Source organism: Echinops telfairi, unplaced genomic scaffold, assembly GCF_000313985.2.
Source record: "Echinops telfairi isolate 266 unplaced genomic scaffold, ASM31398v2 ScPeMD7_18;HRSCAF=68, whole genome shotgun sequence".
Classification (NCBI taxonomy): Eukaryota; Metazoa; Chordata; class Mammalia; order Afrosoricida; family Tenrecidae; genus Echinops; species Echinops telfairi.
Genome location: NW_022103915.1, coordinates 1846052 through 1862818, shown reverse-complemented (window position 1 = coordinate 1862818; position 16767 = coordinate 1846052). Strand labels below are relative to the sequence as shown.

General features: G+C 47.2%; 1 protein-coding gene across 3 annotated transcripts in view; it reads right to left on the bottom strand.

The window, feature by feature from the left end:
- Positions 1–16767, bottom strand: part of PAPOLA (poly(A) polymerase alpha) — a 54695-nt gene that overhangs the window by 18056 nt on the left and 19872 nt on the right. For all 3 annotated transcript variants that reach the window (XM_045287912.1, XM_045287911.1, XM_045287910.1), the window contains exons 4-14: positions 14291–14372; positions 13545–13654; positions 13035–13088; positions 11092–11203; positions 10211–10300; positions 9983–10121; positions 8445–8517; positions 7112–7232; positions 6112–6196; positions 1176–1229; positions 611–730 (exon numbers count right to left, since the gene is read on the bottom strand). In XM_045287912.1, coding sequence (XP_045143847.1) covers positions 611–730; positions 1176–1229; positions 6112–6196; positions 7112–7232; positions 8445–8517; positions 9983–10121; positions 10211–10300; positions 11092–11203; positions 13035–13088; positions 13545–13654; positions 14291–14372 — 1040 coding nt within the window. The remainder of the gene's footprint in view (positions 1–610; positions 731–1175; positions 1230–6111; positions 6197–7111; positions 7233–8444; positions 8518–9982; positions 10122–10210; positions 10301–11091; positions 11204–13034; positions 13089–13544; positions 13655–14290; positions 14373–16767) is intronic.

The window sequence follows — 16767 nt, the reverse complement described above, 5'->3', positions numbered from 1 at the left end:
AGTAACACTCACGGAATTAAACTGAACTGAAAACGACAACAAAAACTCTCCCACCAGGTGGCAAAGATGGGACCCTGGGGAGCAGCCCTGTGTCCTGCACATGGCAGTTTGACCGTCATTACAACTGCAAACACTCGTTCCAAACAATACCCTGATCCTCAACTGTAGCTGGGCCTAGACCTCGGAGGGCCTCACTAACTAAGCAGCCCGTGGCCAAGCAAAGACCCTAGATAAGAACAGAGCGTGCTACCTGTGTCAACCTATAGAGTCCATCACACACGGATTCTTACGATGTCAAAATCAAAGTATGTTCTTTTGGGGGGGGGAGTAGATAAAAACAAAGACCGGTGGTCGGTATGGCAGTTCCCCAGAGCAGGGCCTGCTATAAGCAGCGGGGCCAGGGAGAGGGGCAGGAGGCAGATGCCCGAGAACAAGCTCAGGGCCCAATTTCCATAGGAAATCCATCTGTCTCACCAATGCTTCCGATTCAGAGAGTGTAGGTCATAAGCTCCTAATTGATGTGGGGCTCCAAGTCATCCACAGAAAAGTGGTCCCAGCTCTGAACCATGACTTCTAGAGACTGACAGCGGTGAGGGAAACGCATCCTTACTTGTCAGGATTCTCCCTGGGTGCTGGGAAGGACTGGGGGTTCACATGGGCCAGTGTGATGAATTCATTCTTCTCCAGGCTTCCCACCAGGATCCGGATCTTTGACTCCACCAAGCCCACCCTGAACAAACGAGATGCCAAGTTAGGGTCGCCTTTAAAAATCCTATCCAATCAAGTGCGTCGTGTAAGGCAAGTTAACATGCAGCCCCACACATGCATCATGAGTACCACCGAGAACGCCCGCCCACACCGGACCCTCCCTCAGAGGCCGGGGTGAAAACAAACATCACTGCTACTTGAAAAAGGGAAACCCGACAGACCAGGCCTGAAGTTCACAATGGACACATGGATCTTTGTCAAGCGTAAAGTCCCCAATACTCAGCTGCACTGGGACCCTCTCCTGCCTATACTTCCACTACAACTGGTGGGGAATCTCCGTTTTTTAACAAATCAGCCCTAACTGAACCTCCCTTCCCGGGTTCCTCCTCCCGTCTCCCATACTGTGGTCTGTGGGCAGAGGAGTCATGCTGACAACTATTTTTCCGTGCGATCCACCCTATACTCACCACTCCAGGCGCTGCTTTTCCGTCGGTGCGCTTGCTAGGAGGACAATATAATGCCTTTGAAGACAAAGACAACATGCTATTGATTTCATTCACCTGCTCTGTTCTGGATGTTAATACCACAATGTACTAAGCTCCCTTCACTTACGGACCAACATGAAGTTAGCAGAGGGGTTGGAATCTCAATACGAACACAAACTCTTAAAAGCTAAATTCCACAAATATCAAACTACTGGCAGGTCTGGCTCTTCTGGGCGAGAGTCATTTTGTGAACAAATCCAAGAAAAAGCACGTGAATGTAGGGAGGGCGCACTATCGCTGATTGTGAGGAAACCAAACAACCAAGAGTAACTAACCGTGTTGTTTCGGGGCACTGAGCTCATGTTAAGGGCCGTGGGATAATTTGGAAAAAGGGAATCAGTAACAGACGTACAACATGAAGAGCACAATCCCTGGTGCTGAATTACACGTGTGTAAGTTGTGGAACTGGAGAATGTTGACTGTATTTTTGTCACGCTAGGAAAAAACAATTACACAAATAACAGTGAGTACAAGGAAAAAGAAAATGCTCTAGAATTGGTTGTGGCGATAATTGTACCACTCTTCTTGATGACTGACTTGTATAACATGTGGATGACATCCTAATAAACCTGCTTTTAAAAGAGAGAGAGAAAGCATCTGAATTCACAACTGCTGAGTCATCACAAGCTCGATGGCTTTGCCCCAGGATCCTGCTGAAGTGCAAAGGGTAGGAGCAGGGAGCTGCCCCCTGAAATCTAAAACATTAAACCAGAACTGTTTGGACCACAAAACTACGGCCACCAAACATGGACCCAAGCCCTACCCCACCCCCGTGGGCCACATCAAGTCTATCTGGCTTTTTAATGTGGATGAGAAGGTGGCAGAACTACACTGGGTCCTGAAGCTGACTGCTATTATTTTTCTGACAAAGCGCCAGATAGCACCAACATGAGAGGACAAGGGTCTCGCTCTCCACACTAAACGTTAGTCAGGGCCAGTCTGCAGGGCAGAAAGGCCTTGGCCAAGCGTTAGCACTCAGCCTTTGCTAAAAAGCCCATTTGCGCAGCTGGCACTGGTTGAAGACAAGGGCCCACGCCTGCGGCCAGTCAGCTCCCCAGGCCCTCTTTTCGAGCTGGGGTCCCACATCTCACCAGACTCGGCTTCAACACGCCCTCCGACATTCAATCTCAGAGACTGGCCTAAAAGAGTGTCTCTATCACACAGCATTGTCAACTCTCAGTCTGAGACATTGATGACGCTTGCTGCAAATCAGGTCTTATAAGTGATTCCTGACCGCAGCACAGGTCCGACCTCCTGTGGCAGAGCTCCATGAGCTTCACTCTCGCTGGCCACACTACTCCAAAGGGCCTGTGGGCACGCACTGCCACACTCCCACGCTGTGACAGCCGATCCTTGCCACTCCAGCCCAAGGCTCGGGCTCCCCAGACAGCAAGTGTACTGTGAGACTCGGTTTTCCTGACAGCAGTAAAAGAAGTGTGGAGTTCAAACCAGTCAGATCTCAGAAGAAAGGCAGCCAAGGTGACTCTGGCCTGTCCCATAATCGGCTCTGCATCTAGGGCAGGCACACACAGCAAGCAAGCCACCTCCCAACTGCCACCCCACCACTGGCCTCCAACACCATGCTTTCTCTGTGCAAGAAACCCTGGCCCGTGGGAACCAGCCCTGAGGCGCCACAGCAGGGCCAGGGCCCTGAGCGAGTGAAATAAACAAAAGCAACAGTTGTAAATCCAAAGGGGGGTGGAGAAAGCGCCCTCTGACAAAACGTCTAACAAATGCCGGCAGGCCCCACAAACACTAAGTGTCTGAAACCACCTGCCCATGGGGCAGAGGCCATCCAGTTCCATATCTCCTCCTCTGCCCCACCACCAAATACAACCTTAAGAGCCAGTGCCTGACAAAAGCTTAGCTGATGCACAACACTCTCCCTTTACAGAGGCAGAACGCACTGTGCACTTGGGTGGAATGTTGTTGGCCTTGGGCAGCTAAGACTGTTCCCTGCTCAGACCCTGGGCCAGCATCCACCGACTATGCTGCACCCACAATGCCTGGCACAGCGCCTCCAATTGCAGGCGGCAGTGCTGTACGCAGCCAACCCAGAGCACACACTGAGAGAGAGACAACACATGTGTACAGACTCATCAAACACTACTAGCCATTCGGGACTGAGTTACAAACCCAACACCGACAAGGCTACCCAAGAGAGCAGGGCAAGGAACACACACCAATCTCATTCTTCTCAACACCCCCACATTTGCTGAGGTTGGAACCACGGCTAGGCCATCAAATCTGAAAGATCCATCACAAGAGGCCAAAAGCAGGTAGAAGAGCCTCTCCACTAACAGTCCACTCAGTGCACACCAGAAACTGAGCCCCAACTGCACCCCTACAAGGGACTGAGGTGCCCCTCCTAACATGAATTATGAATAAAGAGCCAAGGCTCACCCAACATCCCCACCCCCACCCGGAAGCAAGCAGGCACTGTGAGCACTGTGGCCAGTCATGTTGAAAATGACACTTGTCGCCTCGTCCTTGGCAGCCACGGTGTTTTCTCCCAAATCAAAGACCACTGGAGTTGCCAGCAGCCCATCCCCAAAGGCACAGGCCCACAGGGCCTAACCACACCTCGATTAAAAGTATTGCCAAAGGTCCTGTGACCAGCCTTCTCGGTTTCTCACCCAGCAAGCCGCCACTGGGCCTCCTGCCCAGAGAACTCAGGTTCTCTTTGGCAGGTGCCCGACTGACCCAATGCCAGTAGTTCCCCTGAACACAAACAACCTAACAGGTCCAGGGCCACTTACACACATACTCTGGCCGGACCAATGAGGGGGAAAAAAGAAAATACCTGAGTTTTTCCCTAACGCCATTTCTTCCTCAACTCCTAGTGAAATAAATAGCTGAAATGCACAATTTCCACTTTGATGACGATTACTAGACACTACAACACTGAGCAACTCAAATGAGAAACATGAAGACTACTTTCTAGGAAGGACATAAAATCCTAACAGAGGCACCTGCGTTGCCGTCCGAGTTGGTTTCTCCTTTTCTACATAACTTGTCTGCTTGCAAGATGAAGAGATTTCCCTCAAGGACCCCTCCCTCCTAAGAATACAGGTAACTGCACAACTTAGTCCTGGTGCAGAATCAATGGGGTTCCTGGCAGCGCAGAGGTGGAGCGTTTGGCTACCACTGAAAGGTCAGGGTTGGAGCCCCTCTGAAAGATTGGGGGTGAGGGTGGGGGTTCTGCTCCGTAAAGGTGAAAGCCCAGGAAGTACCTTTATCATGGTGAGAGTCGCCCGAGGGCACACACCACCACCAAGTATTCAGCCTTTCCTGAACACTCTTCCAAGCAGACCTTACCTCAAGAGAACACAGGTGATTTCAGTTTGCCTGCACAGCTCCTTTGGGGCATTTCATACCAGTCTGTTTTTTTTAATTCCAAACTCTGAAAACTTCCAAAAGCTTGACACCAGTCATCACTGTCCCTTAAAGCGGGGCTGGGACGTGGGTGACAGAGACCAGGACTGCAGACTCACTCAGCTGTGGCTCATCAGCCCACGGCGGCCACCTCCGCATCTCAGTTCTCTCACCTTCCTGAGAGAATTTCTTTCATATGTATTTCCTAGTATCTAATACACTCAGCCTCTAAAAGATCATCTAAACCTATGGAATGTGCTCACAATTAAGCAAGAGTTTAAATCATGTTTTTAATTAAAAAATTTAAAAACCCATCCCTCAGCCAGCCCAGCAGAAACGTTTTCAGTACTACTGAGCAAAGACTGATGTTTTCTTTTCTTAGAATGCGTGCTTACAGCTTCATTCCTCCCCTTACAAGCGACTGTCTACTAATTATGTTTGAGCTTACAAACGATCAGTGCGGGAGAGCAGAAAAGATGATGGCTGCTAGTTCAAATGTTCAAGGGAAATGCCCTCAAGCACACGGTAACTTCTCGACCAAGTGGAACAGGACAATCTGGGGACAGACACCCTTCTCGCTGACAAAGAGTTCCGAGGGCATGACCATCCAGCCAGCCCTACTCTGGCTCCTGCCTGCTCATGCACCAGGAACAACAAGACACAGAGACATCGGGTTGGTCACCATCTTGCTTTTAATTGAGGAAATAGCACGAGCCCAGTCCTCAAGGTATTACAGAATGCAGTGAGAACCAATAGGAGAACACAGGCCAGTGACAGCATCGGGAGTGAAGGATCGGTGAGCGGGACTCTAGCAATGTTCACTTCAGGGCAAATAAAAGTGCCAGTCGGTGGGTGTTTTCTTTGTTAAAGTAAGATTTATTATAACTTACAATTATCTTCAAAACCAATACAATAATTAGTCGGGCTCTTAACCTATACCAAGGTATTAAAACTTGCTCAAAAATATTACAGCAATCAGATCCCAAGAAAACTGTGTGGAGGCATTTGAAGGGTTTAATTAACGCTGGGGAGATGGCCAATCATGTGCTGGAACTACAGTGCACATGCAGTGCTGTCTCTCTCACTCTGTGGCCCAGACACCTACGGAGAGGCACCTCCCCCAGGCTGGTCAACAATGCTCCTGTTCTTACGGGTCCTGGACTTTCAGATTTACCTCTTTGCCAAGGTAGAGAGAGCAGCCTATAGGAGCTTTGGTCGCTGGGAATGCAGTTTTAGAGTGTGAGGAAGTGGGCCAGGTCAAGCATCAAAACTAGCTACGTATCAGGCTGTGCGTCACCTTGACAGAGACAGGAGGCGGTGCTCTCCATGGAGCCCGCCTCCTGGGAAAGGAAAGGACACTGCAGTCACTCCTTGGAAGGAAAACCAGAAACGACGTTAGTCTGGCAAGAAGAGATGCCGTCCTACGTGCTCACTAAAGCACTATCATCACAAGAGTGTGCGCGACATGCCTTAAAATACATACTTGTACTTTTGAAAGAAGTTTGGAGCTTCAAAAAGTTTGGACCAGTCGGCCTTACTCAGCAAAATTTCATCGGTGATAGCAAGACCTAGATTAAAACATAGTAAAAATGTTTATATTCTTCAATCTAACAATGTGGAGTTTAAAGAATCTGAAACATATCACATGCCTTCAAAATAACCCTAAGCCAACTTTAGCATCGCATACACACACACACACACACACACACACTCGCTCGCTCACTCTCTCTCTTTCACAGCAGATAAAGGGTTTTTCAAGAGCCAGGTTTCTGGTCAAGCGCCATTTTGCTAAATAAAACGCCATGCTCAGAAAACAGCTTTCTGGAACCGGAAGCAGTGCTAATTACCTGAGAAAGACAAGCTCCCCATACATCTGGTTTCTTGCCTTTCTAAAAAACAACCTGCTGTTTCTGGAAGGTCAAGGTGCCTTCCAGGGAAGAACCTCTTAAGACAAGGGTTTTAGGGGCACTTTGAGCCTTTGGGGCTACTATATGTACAATGAGTTACTACCACCTTGAGTGATGTCAGTCAAATCAAGTCACAGTGTCCCAGCTTGGTGTGTCCATGACTGGTAGTGGTTATATCCTCAAATTAACAGTACAACCGGTGCTCAAAATATAAGAGGTTCTTCAAAAAAAATAATGAGCAATCTGGCCCCAATGTCTAGTGCCTACTTCTGCCACGCCTCCCCTAAGAGAGCATGTGACACCCTGGTGGCCCTACATGGCACCGCGTGGCTCTGGGCCAGCCTGTAAAGGGGCAGCTAAAGCACTAAGGCAGTCTCTCTCTCCATGTGGGCGATCTCTCCAGTTTTCAGAGACAGGCGGCCTCCTACAGGAGGTCCACTCCCAAACACATGCTGCAACCATTTCGGGTGGCAAAGCCACACCGGGAGGTCCCTCCATTAAGTGGCACCGTGCACTGGGCCTGGGTGGGAGTTAAGTCCATGGTGTAGAAAGGAGAATGTAAGGAGAGCCACTTACCTTGCTTGAACTCCTCAACCATGACCACCCGTGTTGACACGGACACATTGTAGGTGGAGTTCTGCTGTGGGTATGCTGGTGTAATTATAGGCATAAGATGGTACCTATCACTGGGGTTTACCTACATACAACAACAGCCAATCAGTTTCTTCAAGTACATATGCAACAGACACCTGGACTTGTTACTCCTTGTTAAACTGAATCAATGATTACATTTTCCTCAATTTCACTCACAGCTGGAGTTGAGAAAGAAAAACCATGTAAGACGACATTGTTTTAGAGGAATTCGTTACAGAATCAGAGACTTGTTCTACACTAAATATCTGTTCCCATCTTGGGGCAAGCCTAGTCCGACCACCTGACAGAAACAGCAGGCCTGAGAACAGGACAGGCCCTGTGCACCTGGTGACCGTTTAGTTTTTCTTTGTACAACCACAGAGCTGGGATGCGTACCAAGATACATTCTGAGAAAAGTCACACTTCTGTGTAAAGCTAATTTTCAAGAAGGTGGAAGCAAGTATCTAATAGACTCTGACTTAGAAACTTCAGGCCCAAGAGGAGACTGTATTAGTCACACTGACATCATTCTGATAAGCTGAGATGGTTCAATAAACTGCTTGTCCTAATCCTTATCAATGACGTCAGTGACAAAAATTTTTAACCTTGAAAATGCACTACTGGGTGTAACAGACAGGCCTAAAGCTGACAAAGTGTGTCTTTTTTGCAAGAAAGTACCCAATCACTTTTTACAGTTAAGAGTACCTATACACTACCATGTCTCATTCAAACTTAAATTTCACTTGGCAATTAATAAAACACATGTTGTTAACATTTCTAAATGAGAAAACAGAATAGAACATAACTTGCCAAGCAGCAAAACAGAAGCTCTCCTTTTGGGCCCAACCCTTTTAATCATCTCTGAAACACCCAGACCCGTTCTCACAATGCTATCACAGAAATGCTATCAGCCTTAAGTGGCAGCCTTTCCATAATGACCCAACTGCAGCAAAATATTTACATCAAATAAAAAATACAGGAACTTTTAGTTATCCTTTTATTTTCTTTTAAAGCACAAATGCCCACACAGCTTCGACTTACAAGGCAGTTCTAGATAGTCTTAACGTGTTAGTGAGATGGTGTGCCGGGTACATCCATCGTGCTGCTCCACACAGCAGAGGGCCACTCCAGCTGAGCTTATCTAGAGAGCACAGTGTACCAGGGGCGGGTCCACTCATAGGGAAGAGAAGAAAGTGTCCCGGCACCATCTATTGCAGATGACCTTTACTTGCTATCGCGAAGTGTGAATTTGTAGGGGAAAAAATAATACACTAACCCTTGGGTCCCAAACAGGCAAATTAAGATTGCATTCTTCAGGCTGTTTCAATAGCACAGGATTTGGCCATTCCCTGTTTAAAAAGATCGTAGCACTTGATAAGACTGTTGGAGGTTACCATCTACACGTATCTTGTAAAACATACAGCAATTTGTTGACTGTGAGCCTTCGGTATTCTTTGCACTTCCAGCTCAAACACCCCGTATTCCTTCCTGCTGACATCAGACTACTGAAAACACTTTTTCCGAAACTATGAAATTAACAAAGGATTGGATAGTTTTCCCAGGTTAAACTCAGGTATCTCAGGCTCTATTAAAACCACACAAACGTCTCTTCAGCTAAAGCAATTCTATTCTACAACCCTGGGATGCCCAACTCAACCCTGAAAAGGACAACTTCTCCACCTCCACCACCAGGCCCCCAAAAAATCTGTCTTCACACTACTTCCATGCGCAGATGTGACAATTTTTTTTAAAGTTACTTTTAATTAAAACCAAAGGAATACCAATATTTATAAAAACAATGAGGAACTCTTTTCTCTACCCTCTTGTCATGAAATAGTGAAGTAAAAGTTTGAGTTGTGAACCATTTTCAAGACAGCTCTATAAAGGGAAAAGGGTAAAAACACTAAGCTTTTTAAAAAGAACATTAGCTTTTGTGTGCGTGTCACTGAGATGGATTCTGACACTTTCGTTGCTCTCGTCACACCTGGTCACACCGACTACGGACCACAGCAGAATGTGTCCTAAAGAGCATGCGCAGTTCTGGATTGTCAAGCATCTCTGATAATGCTAATTTTTGTACAACTTGAAAAAGAAGGGAGGGGTGGTAGTTGGCAAGTGTCGGGAAGGAGGACTTTAAATCTCTAAGATACACTGGGTTGAAAAGCAACGAGCTCTTTTAGGCCAAAGCAACGAATATGAAATGATGATAATGTTATCTATTTTTTTAAAAAACAAATGATAGCTGTACAAGCCCATACACCTGGAGAGAAGACTTAAAAAAAATTGTCTCCAGGATTAAATGACTAATCTCCAAGAGACTGAGATGTCTGTTTTCCACGGCACTTAAAATGTAGTTTCTTCTTCTAATATAACTACACATCTTTAACATTTTATCAAAGACCAACTGAATAGCTAAAAGCAGCTAAAATTTGAAACTCAAAAACAACCACAAAAAAAAGGGTCGAATAGATTTGAAATTTCCAAAGTGAAAGAGGTGGTATAGACACAGATTTCCTGTTGTCCCACTCTATTAAGTCCCTGGATTTTAGCAAACACCCAGCTGAAGCTCTAAGTGTATCAGAAGGGCAGGTTCACACAGGGAGTGCCCAGCACTTTTCTGGCTCTCTGGGAAAACGGCTAGAGCTGGCTTTGTCATGTTAAAACTTATCTTGGACTCCCCCCCTAGCTACCCCAGCGGCTACCTATGAACTAAATAAAAGTGGGATCTACAAGCAGCTGCAGAAATGTCATAGAAATAAGACTAAACTTCAGTGTCTACAATCAATTTTATTTTAATATAATCTAAACACATACCATTTAGAAAATACCAAGAAAAATTTATGTACAAGAGTTGATGCTATTGCGTTTGGATAAAGCTGGCAAGTTCTTGCTACTAGCATCGCCCAGGAGACACCACCGAGGAAGCCTAATATATTGGAATAGATGTTGTGGCCTGTTGATAAGGGAAAAGCAAAAAGATAAGTCAGTGATAAACAAAAGCGCCAACATTTTAATAAGCTAGCCAACAAATTCTGCACTCACGTTTGGCCCACAGTTTGATAGCTCTCAGAGTTAACCTGAAGTTGTCAATGTTTGGTACTAGATGTAAAATTTCATCGGTTACCCTGCAACCTGATTGATAGGGGAGGAGGGGGACAAAACAGAACATTAAGTCGTCAAAAGCTTATGATGATATTTCTTTAACTTTTCTGACACTAATGTCAAATAAATATGAACAATCTGGTGAAGTCAGTAACAGTAAATTCAAAAAGGATCAAATAAAAATCGAGTCTTTTCTCTCTTCTCGCACAAGCACTGCACGAAGCCAAAGGCATGGAGCTGCCAGTCTACTCACGCCCCACACCCAGCTCCTCCAGCTGCTTGTCAAGAGGAGCCCTGGAGCCTCAGTTAGAAGAGGGTCTCGGGACCACAGTGGACTCACTGGTGATACACACAACACACTTCCCAGATGCCTTGCCAGTACCCTACGTGCCATTTATACGAAGCCCTGGTGGCACGGTGGTTAAAGCATCCGGCTGCAGTTCAAGCTCTTTGGTAACTCTAAGTTGGCACCGTGTGCTTCCATGAAGAGGTGCAGCCCTGGAAGCCTGGCGGCAGTGTGCCTCTATCCTACTACCGGGACGCTGAGTCGGCGTCAAGGCCACAGCAGCGGGTTTGGGTTTCAGCTTGTTCTGCAGAGGGCCGCTGGCAGCCAGACAAGAGGTAACTGTGAGATGCTAGTGAGGAACAGACTACCGGACTCCACCTTACACTCTAGCTACGGAAGCAAGTGTATGTCCTTCGACTCACTGCGGATGAACGATCTGGCACAAAAAACTTCATCAGTACAAAACCCTAGTTAAAGACACTGTTTTGTGTGACAAAAACTGCTACTATGCAAACAGAAGTAGGTTTTGACATACCGTTAAGACTTCTTATGCATCTTATATCTAAGTTTTTTAGCAGACTGTCATCTCGTAAGTCCAAGTCCTCCGGAATAGTCTGCAGTGCCAATCGTGCAAACAAAATATCAATCTAAAACAAAAACAGAATTAACATCCACATCTGTCAAGCTATCCTGAAGGCATTTCTATAAAGCCGTCCCTTCTCATCAATCATACACAACAATGTCCACTACAAGGCTATAAGCCACGTATTTTGTATTGCAGTATTTTAATTAGGTAGTACACTGAAACATGGTAATACACAGAACTCAGAAATACCTATTGTGTCACGTTAATCGTACTTAGTTAAGTCTAATTAATTGAGTGTGCTGAAAGCACCCAGCGGACTAACTCTCCCCCTGCAGGAACTACGCTCAAGTAGAAGGCAAACACCCTTACACTGACCTGAAACGGCCCGAGTGAAAAGAGAGCCCCTTGTATTTCAAAGCACCGAGAGTCACAATATTAGTGATTCCTCTAAGAGTTGTCTTAGTAACAACTAAGAGAAAATTTTGAGACACGGGAGGAATCACAGCCTTAAACAAGCAGGGATAGAACTGTGGTGAATCCTGACAGGGATCTCAGGGCTGGGAAGAATCACTGTGCATTGGAATAAGCTCGGCGGTGCCTCACAACAACACTGGGTCAACTAGCTCAAACCTCCCCACTTTTAAAGATGGGCATCTTTGGGTGGGAAGGTGAGGAAGAAACACAGGGCCAATATAGTCATTGCTCCTGGGAATATACTTTCCTAGTTTCAGGAAGGTGCATGTTGCTATAAACAAGCTTGCTTTTTTCTTTTACAGATCATTTTTAAAAAGAAGTATTTTACGAGCACATGGTGAAGAATATTTAAACGGTACACCTAAGGAGACAAATGGGGGGAGGGGTCTGTGGTATAAATGAGTGCTTACTGCATAGGTCAGAATTACCAAACCACACTGCCAAGTCCAGCATCTCCCACTTTATAAAGAAGCAAAGCTCCTACACTCAAAACAGCTAATAACAGCTCGTCGGTGCTGGCATTCATGCAAACAGCAGAGCTAAAATGAAATGTGAAAACGGGAAAAAGCAGTCCTCCTCTGCAGTCCGCTCATCTACAACGAACTCAATGCGTACTGTGGACAGTCACCTGACATTCACACCGAAAGAAACTCGAAGTTTCACTGCTGCACTGTCGTCCCCGGGGGCCCATGGGGAAGAGGAGGCATGGATCCTTCAGATTCCCGTAAAAACTGCCAACATATCAGAACTGACATGAACTTGATTTATGGCTAGTTAGTAAGGTCATACAAGGCAGGGCGGAGCACACTGGGCAATGGTAAGAACCCCTATTTTGCAAAACAGTGAAATTCTGTTCTCCCAATTCCTACTATGCTCTTCTATGTTCACTAATCTCCTCAGGGACTTACCAATACCATGCCAACCTGACTCCGCGAAAGTGACACAATACATGAATTACTGCCGCTTCTCTGTCAGCTTTGTTCCAATAACTTCCACCGCACGCATTAGAAACAGCAAGGAGAAACTGGTCATTTGAACTCCAAGCGACCCCTGCTCAAAGTCCGCTGTCAGGAAGCATTTCCAGACTCCCTCAGAGCAGGCCTTCCCAGTACGGGAAGTGAGAGCCATAAGAGTAGTGCAGCTTCCTTATGGGACTACCTAAACAACTCCCCACCCCCGCTCCCCCCACAGCACACAAGTCCCAAGGATTCACCCCATGTCCTGAGGCTCATTTAGACATGGCTGGCACTACCTGACAACCAAGGCTAGCAGCCTCTGCACAATCAGGAACCACTTCAATTAAATTCATAGAACTATCACAATCAACTCACTAAGTGAAAAGCTTTCAAATAAACCTCTACTTTATTTGAGTCTCTATCCATCAATTCGAAGAAACATCAAGGGGAAGTACGCCTCACCTCTATCCCATCAAAACACAGCTTGATGACGGGCACAAACGCCTCCTCCACAGCCTGAAAGAGAAGCCAACAAGGTCAGCAGCTCTGGCTCGATGGCCAGACTGAGGAGCGCACGCACGCTTTCCCACGAGGGGCTGCCTCTGGCCGTTGCAAGCGTTCACCCAGAACAGAAAATGAAACCCGACAGGTGTCAGGGTCGGGCTGGGGGCAGACAAACCTAAGTCAAACCCTTGGTCTCCCCCAGCAGGTGTGCGATTGTGGCCACAGTGGCCAGTAACTTTTTGTTGGTTAGCGCCAGTCAGAATCTATAAAGCAGAGTGTGAATGTATATGCTTGCCCACTTGTCCTGAAAGCTAAAGTGCACAGCACACTGGGTGTGCCAAGGGGGCCTAACATGGTGCAGGAGCTCAGCAAGCCATGGCTGTCCAAGACAGCTCAGCGCAGCACACCCAGTGGGCTGAAGGGCTCCCTCCCTGTCAGTCCCCTCCCTTCACCCAAACGTTTACTCACCCTTAAATCTTTCACTTCTTCTTGTAATTTCAATTTATCATAGAATGAGGTGAAAAAGTCACTTCGATCAACATGTCTCGGTGCAACACACAACGCATCAATATCAGCACCTAAAAAGGATCAATATTGTAAGAAAGTCAGTGGGCAGTATCTTATGTTGAGACCTTGTTAACACTATAGTGGTGTGCCTCTAAAAATGCACTAGTGCCTCCCACCCTAGTGCCTCCCACCCCACCCAAAAAACCCACCATGATGACGTTAGGAAGGGAGGGCTTGAGAGCTCCTCCTTGTCCTGGAGCAGGTGCCTAGTCTTGGGGGAGGGCACCCAGCAAGCTGCACACACACTGGGGCTCAGCTCCTCCCCCAGGAGGAGGAGGAGTTCCCAGGCAGCCCAAGGTGTTAACTGCACCAACCAAAGAGGAAAGAGCCCCCACTGGAGATGAAAGACACTCATTCTCCAAGGACAAAGCAGGGAGGCAGCTGGCTGCGTGAAGGTCCAGGACAGGGATTCTGCGAGGGAGGGGCTGGAGCAGCACATACAAGAATGAAGTAAAACTGTGTGCCAACTCACAATACAAACGTTCTTCACCAGAAATAGCAATGCTAAAGAAGGTTCTCAAAGCTTTTTTTTTTTTTTTTTAAGACAGCTTTGCCTCAGACGGCAAAGGTGCTCCCCATGCCAACCTTAGCAGTACACCCAGCACAGGTACCAGACCCCTTCTCAAGGAGACTCAATCAGCATTTACCTTTTGTGTGTACTCCTAATCGGTAAGATCCAAATGTGAAGATTTTGCCTCCAACGTTTTCAATGACAGACTGTGGAAGGTTCTATTTGAAACAAACAAGAAATGGTTACTCTGCTGTTAGTGACCCACGAGGGAAACGCTTTCAGATGGTGCTGTCCGTGCTGCCCCGAAACCCAGCCAGTCTCATCTCAGTGCACACCCACATGGAGTGATTCAAAGTCAGTGCTACCAAGCAGCTGAGCTTCGTACATTAATCTTGTTTGAAACCCAAGCAATGCACCCCTTTGAATGCAAGCTTCTCTCGTAAGACCCAAGCTGTACTTCTGAGAAGTACTAGAAAGACCGGGGCAGAGGAGGCAGTGTGTCTCCACTGGGCACTGCACATACAGCAGGGACACAGTCCCATCCCAGACACTGAGTGGCACCCAGAGTACCATCTACTCCATGCATAGGGAATTAAAGCCAGCCTGGCCAACCAGTGGTTCCGTCGTCCGGGTTTTCAGTGGGAGGCCTCTGAAAGAACAGGGTGACAATGGCTCCTCCCTCAGGATTGTCACCAGGAGGAGCAATCTCCTGACCAGGGCATTGCTGGACAAGACCCCCAGGCAGTCCTCGGGACCCCTGATGGTAAGGAGGGTGACTGACGTCTGTCCAACAATCATCACTGTAATTAGGGTTCGAGTTTGGTAGTTTCCCTGCCCCCCCCCCACCCAGACTGGTTTCCCATACTACTAATACCAGAACAGATTAGCTAGCCCACCCTGGGGGGTGATAAAAATGATTATTTCCTACTCCAGAGGCCCAAGAAACAAGTGTGAAGGGCTATGTCCCAGTTATAAGGGAGCGTCCATCACTTACAGAACAGACAATCTCTAGAAGCGTGTTCTATTCTAAAATCAGCAAGGCCTTTTGTCTGCTGTGTAGCTACACAGACGCTCGGTGTTAATGCCAGCCTCTCTGGCTGAGGGCACTGGGCACTCTAATGACAGATGGTCTCTAGGGCTCAGCACTCCCCAGCAGCACTTCCGTGAGGTTGGCGAGGGGCTGGGTTGGTGCACCCTTGGGACAACGTGGCTACGCAGCAGCTGACAAGCTGTTTCATGTGGCCGGCCACCGGCTCCAAGATTAACGCAGTTGTGGACTTTATGTGCTCATATTAAGATCACTGTCACCCAGAAATGAACATTACTCAGTTCAAGTCACATGAAAGTCATCTTTACTTGTACAGTCTTCAAATCTTTTTTTTTTTTTTTTTCAGTCTTCAAATCTTAAAGCACTAGACAGTAAGTTGTACAAGCCTATGTGACCCTTCTCCCCTGAATCTGGCCCTTTCTAACTGCAGTGAGCCCGTGGCACTCCAGCTACAGCTTGGCCCATGGGGACACTGTGGTTGCCACCACTTAGGGGGAGGAGGACAAGGCAAGTAACAGCCACAAGTGGTGCCAGACCCCCTAGAACACAGTCAGTCACTCAGAACAATTCTTCATTCACCCTCAGTGGCAGTGGTGCCAACATCCAGAAATCCTGCAAACAGGGCTCACCACACAAACCAGAGAACCTCAAAACTCCAAAGCTAACCTCGCCTCTTCAGCCATATTTTCGAATCAATCCACTACCTAACGGAAGCTCGACCCTCAAGCTTCCCTCGTCCCTTTTTAGGGCTCTTTTCAAGAACTGCCACTGTGCCAGAAACGGAGAGCAACCAGCAGCACAGGCACCAAAGGTCCCCGCTTGGAAGACGCCCAGCCCTCACCTTTGAACCCACAGCCAGTTTTACCAAAAGCCAAGGTGTGGCTTTACTTTTCATCTAAGTTAATGTCCTACCCACCCCACAGGGGGTTCTTCTCCCATCACACTGTCGTCATCGTCCTGAGTCGTCCTGTGCAAACTGTCATCACTGTTGTGGCAGAGTCAGGACTGATGCCACGTTGCCTTAATGAGGCTGCTGGCTTTACCAGGCGCCCAGGCCTAAGGCTGTGGGGGTGGGGATGAGGGGCGCTCTATGGAACTCAGAAATAAACTGAGCTACTCAGTCTGTTGAATCCAGTACTGAAACCTTACAAACTTTCACTGCTGTAAGGTTCCTTAAAGGTAGCACAGTTCTCAAAAAAAAAAAAAAAAAGGTAGCACAGTTCTCAAATATATCAACAAGTCTTCAGTGTAGAAAGCTTTGGGCTTTGAAATGCTACAACCAGAAGTACATATGAAATCATTCATTTCCCCTGGGGGACGGACAACAGAAAAGTGGGTGAAGGGAGACGTCGGACAGGGCAAGATGAAACAAAATAATACTTTTTAAAAAATCATTTTATTTGGAGGCTCATACAACTTTTATCACAATCCATACACACATCAATTGTGTAAAGCGCATTTGTATATTCATTGCCCTCATCATTCTCAAAACATTTCCTCTCCACTTAAGCCCCCAGCATTAGGTCCTCATTTTTCCCCTCCCCGCTCCCCCCTTCCTCATGAGC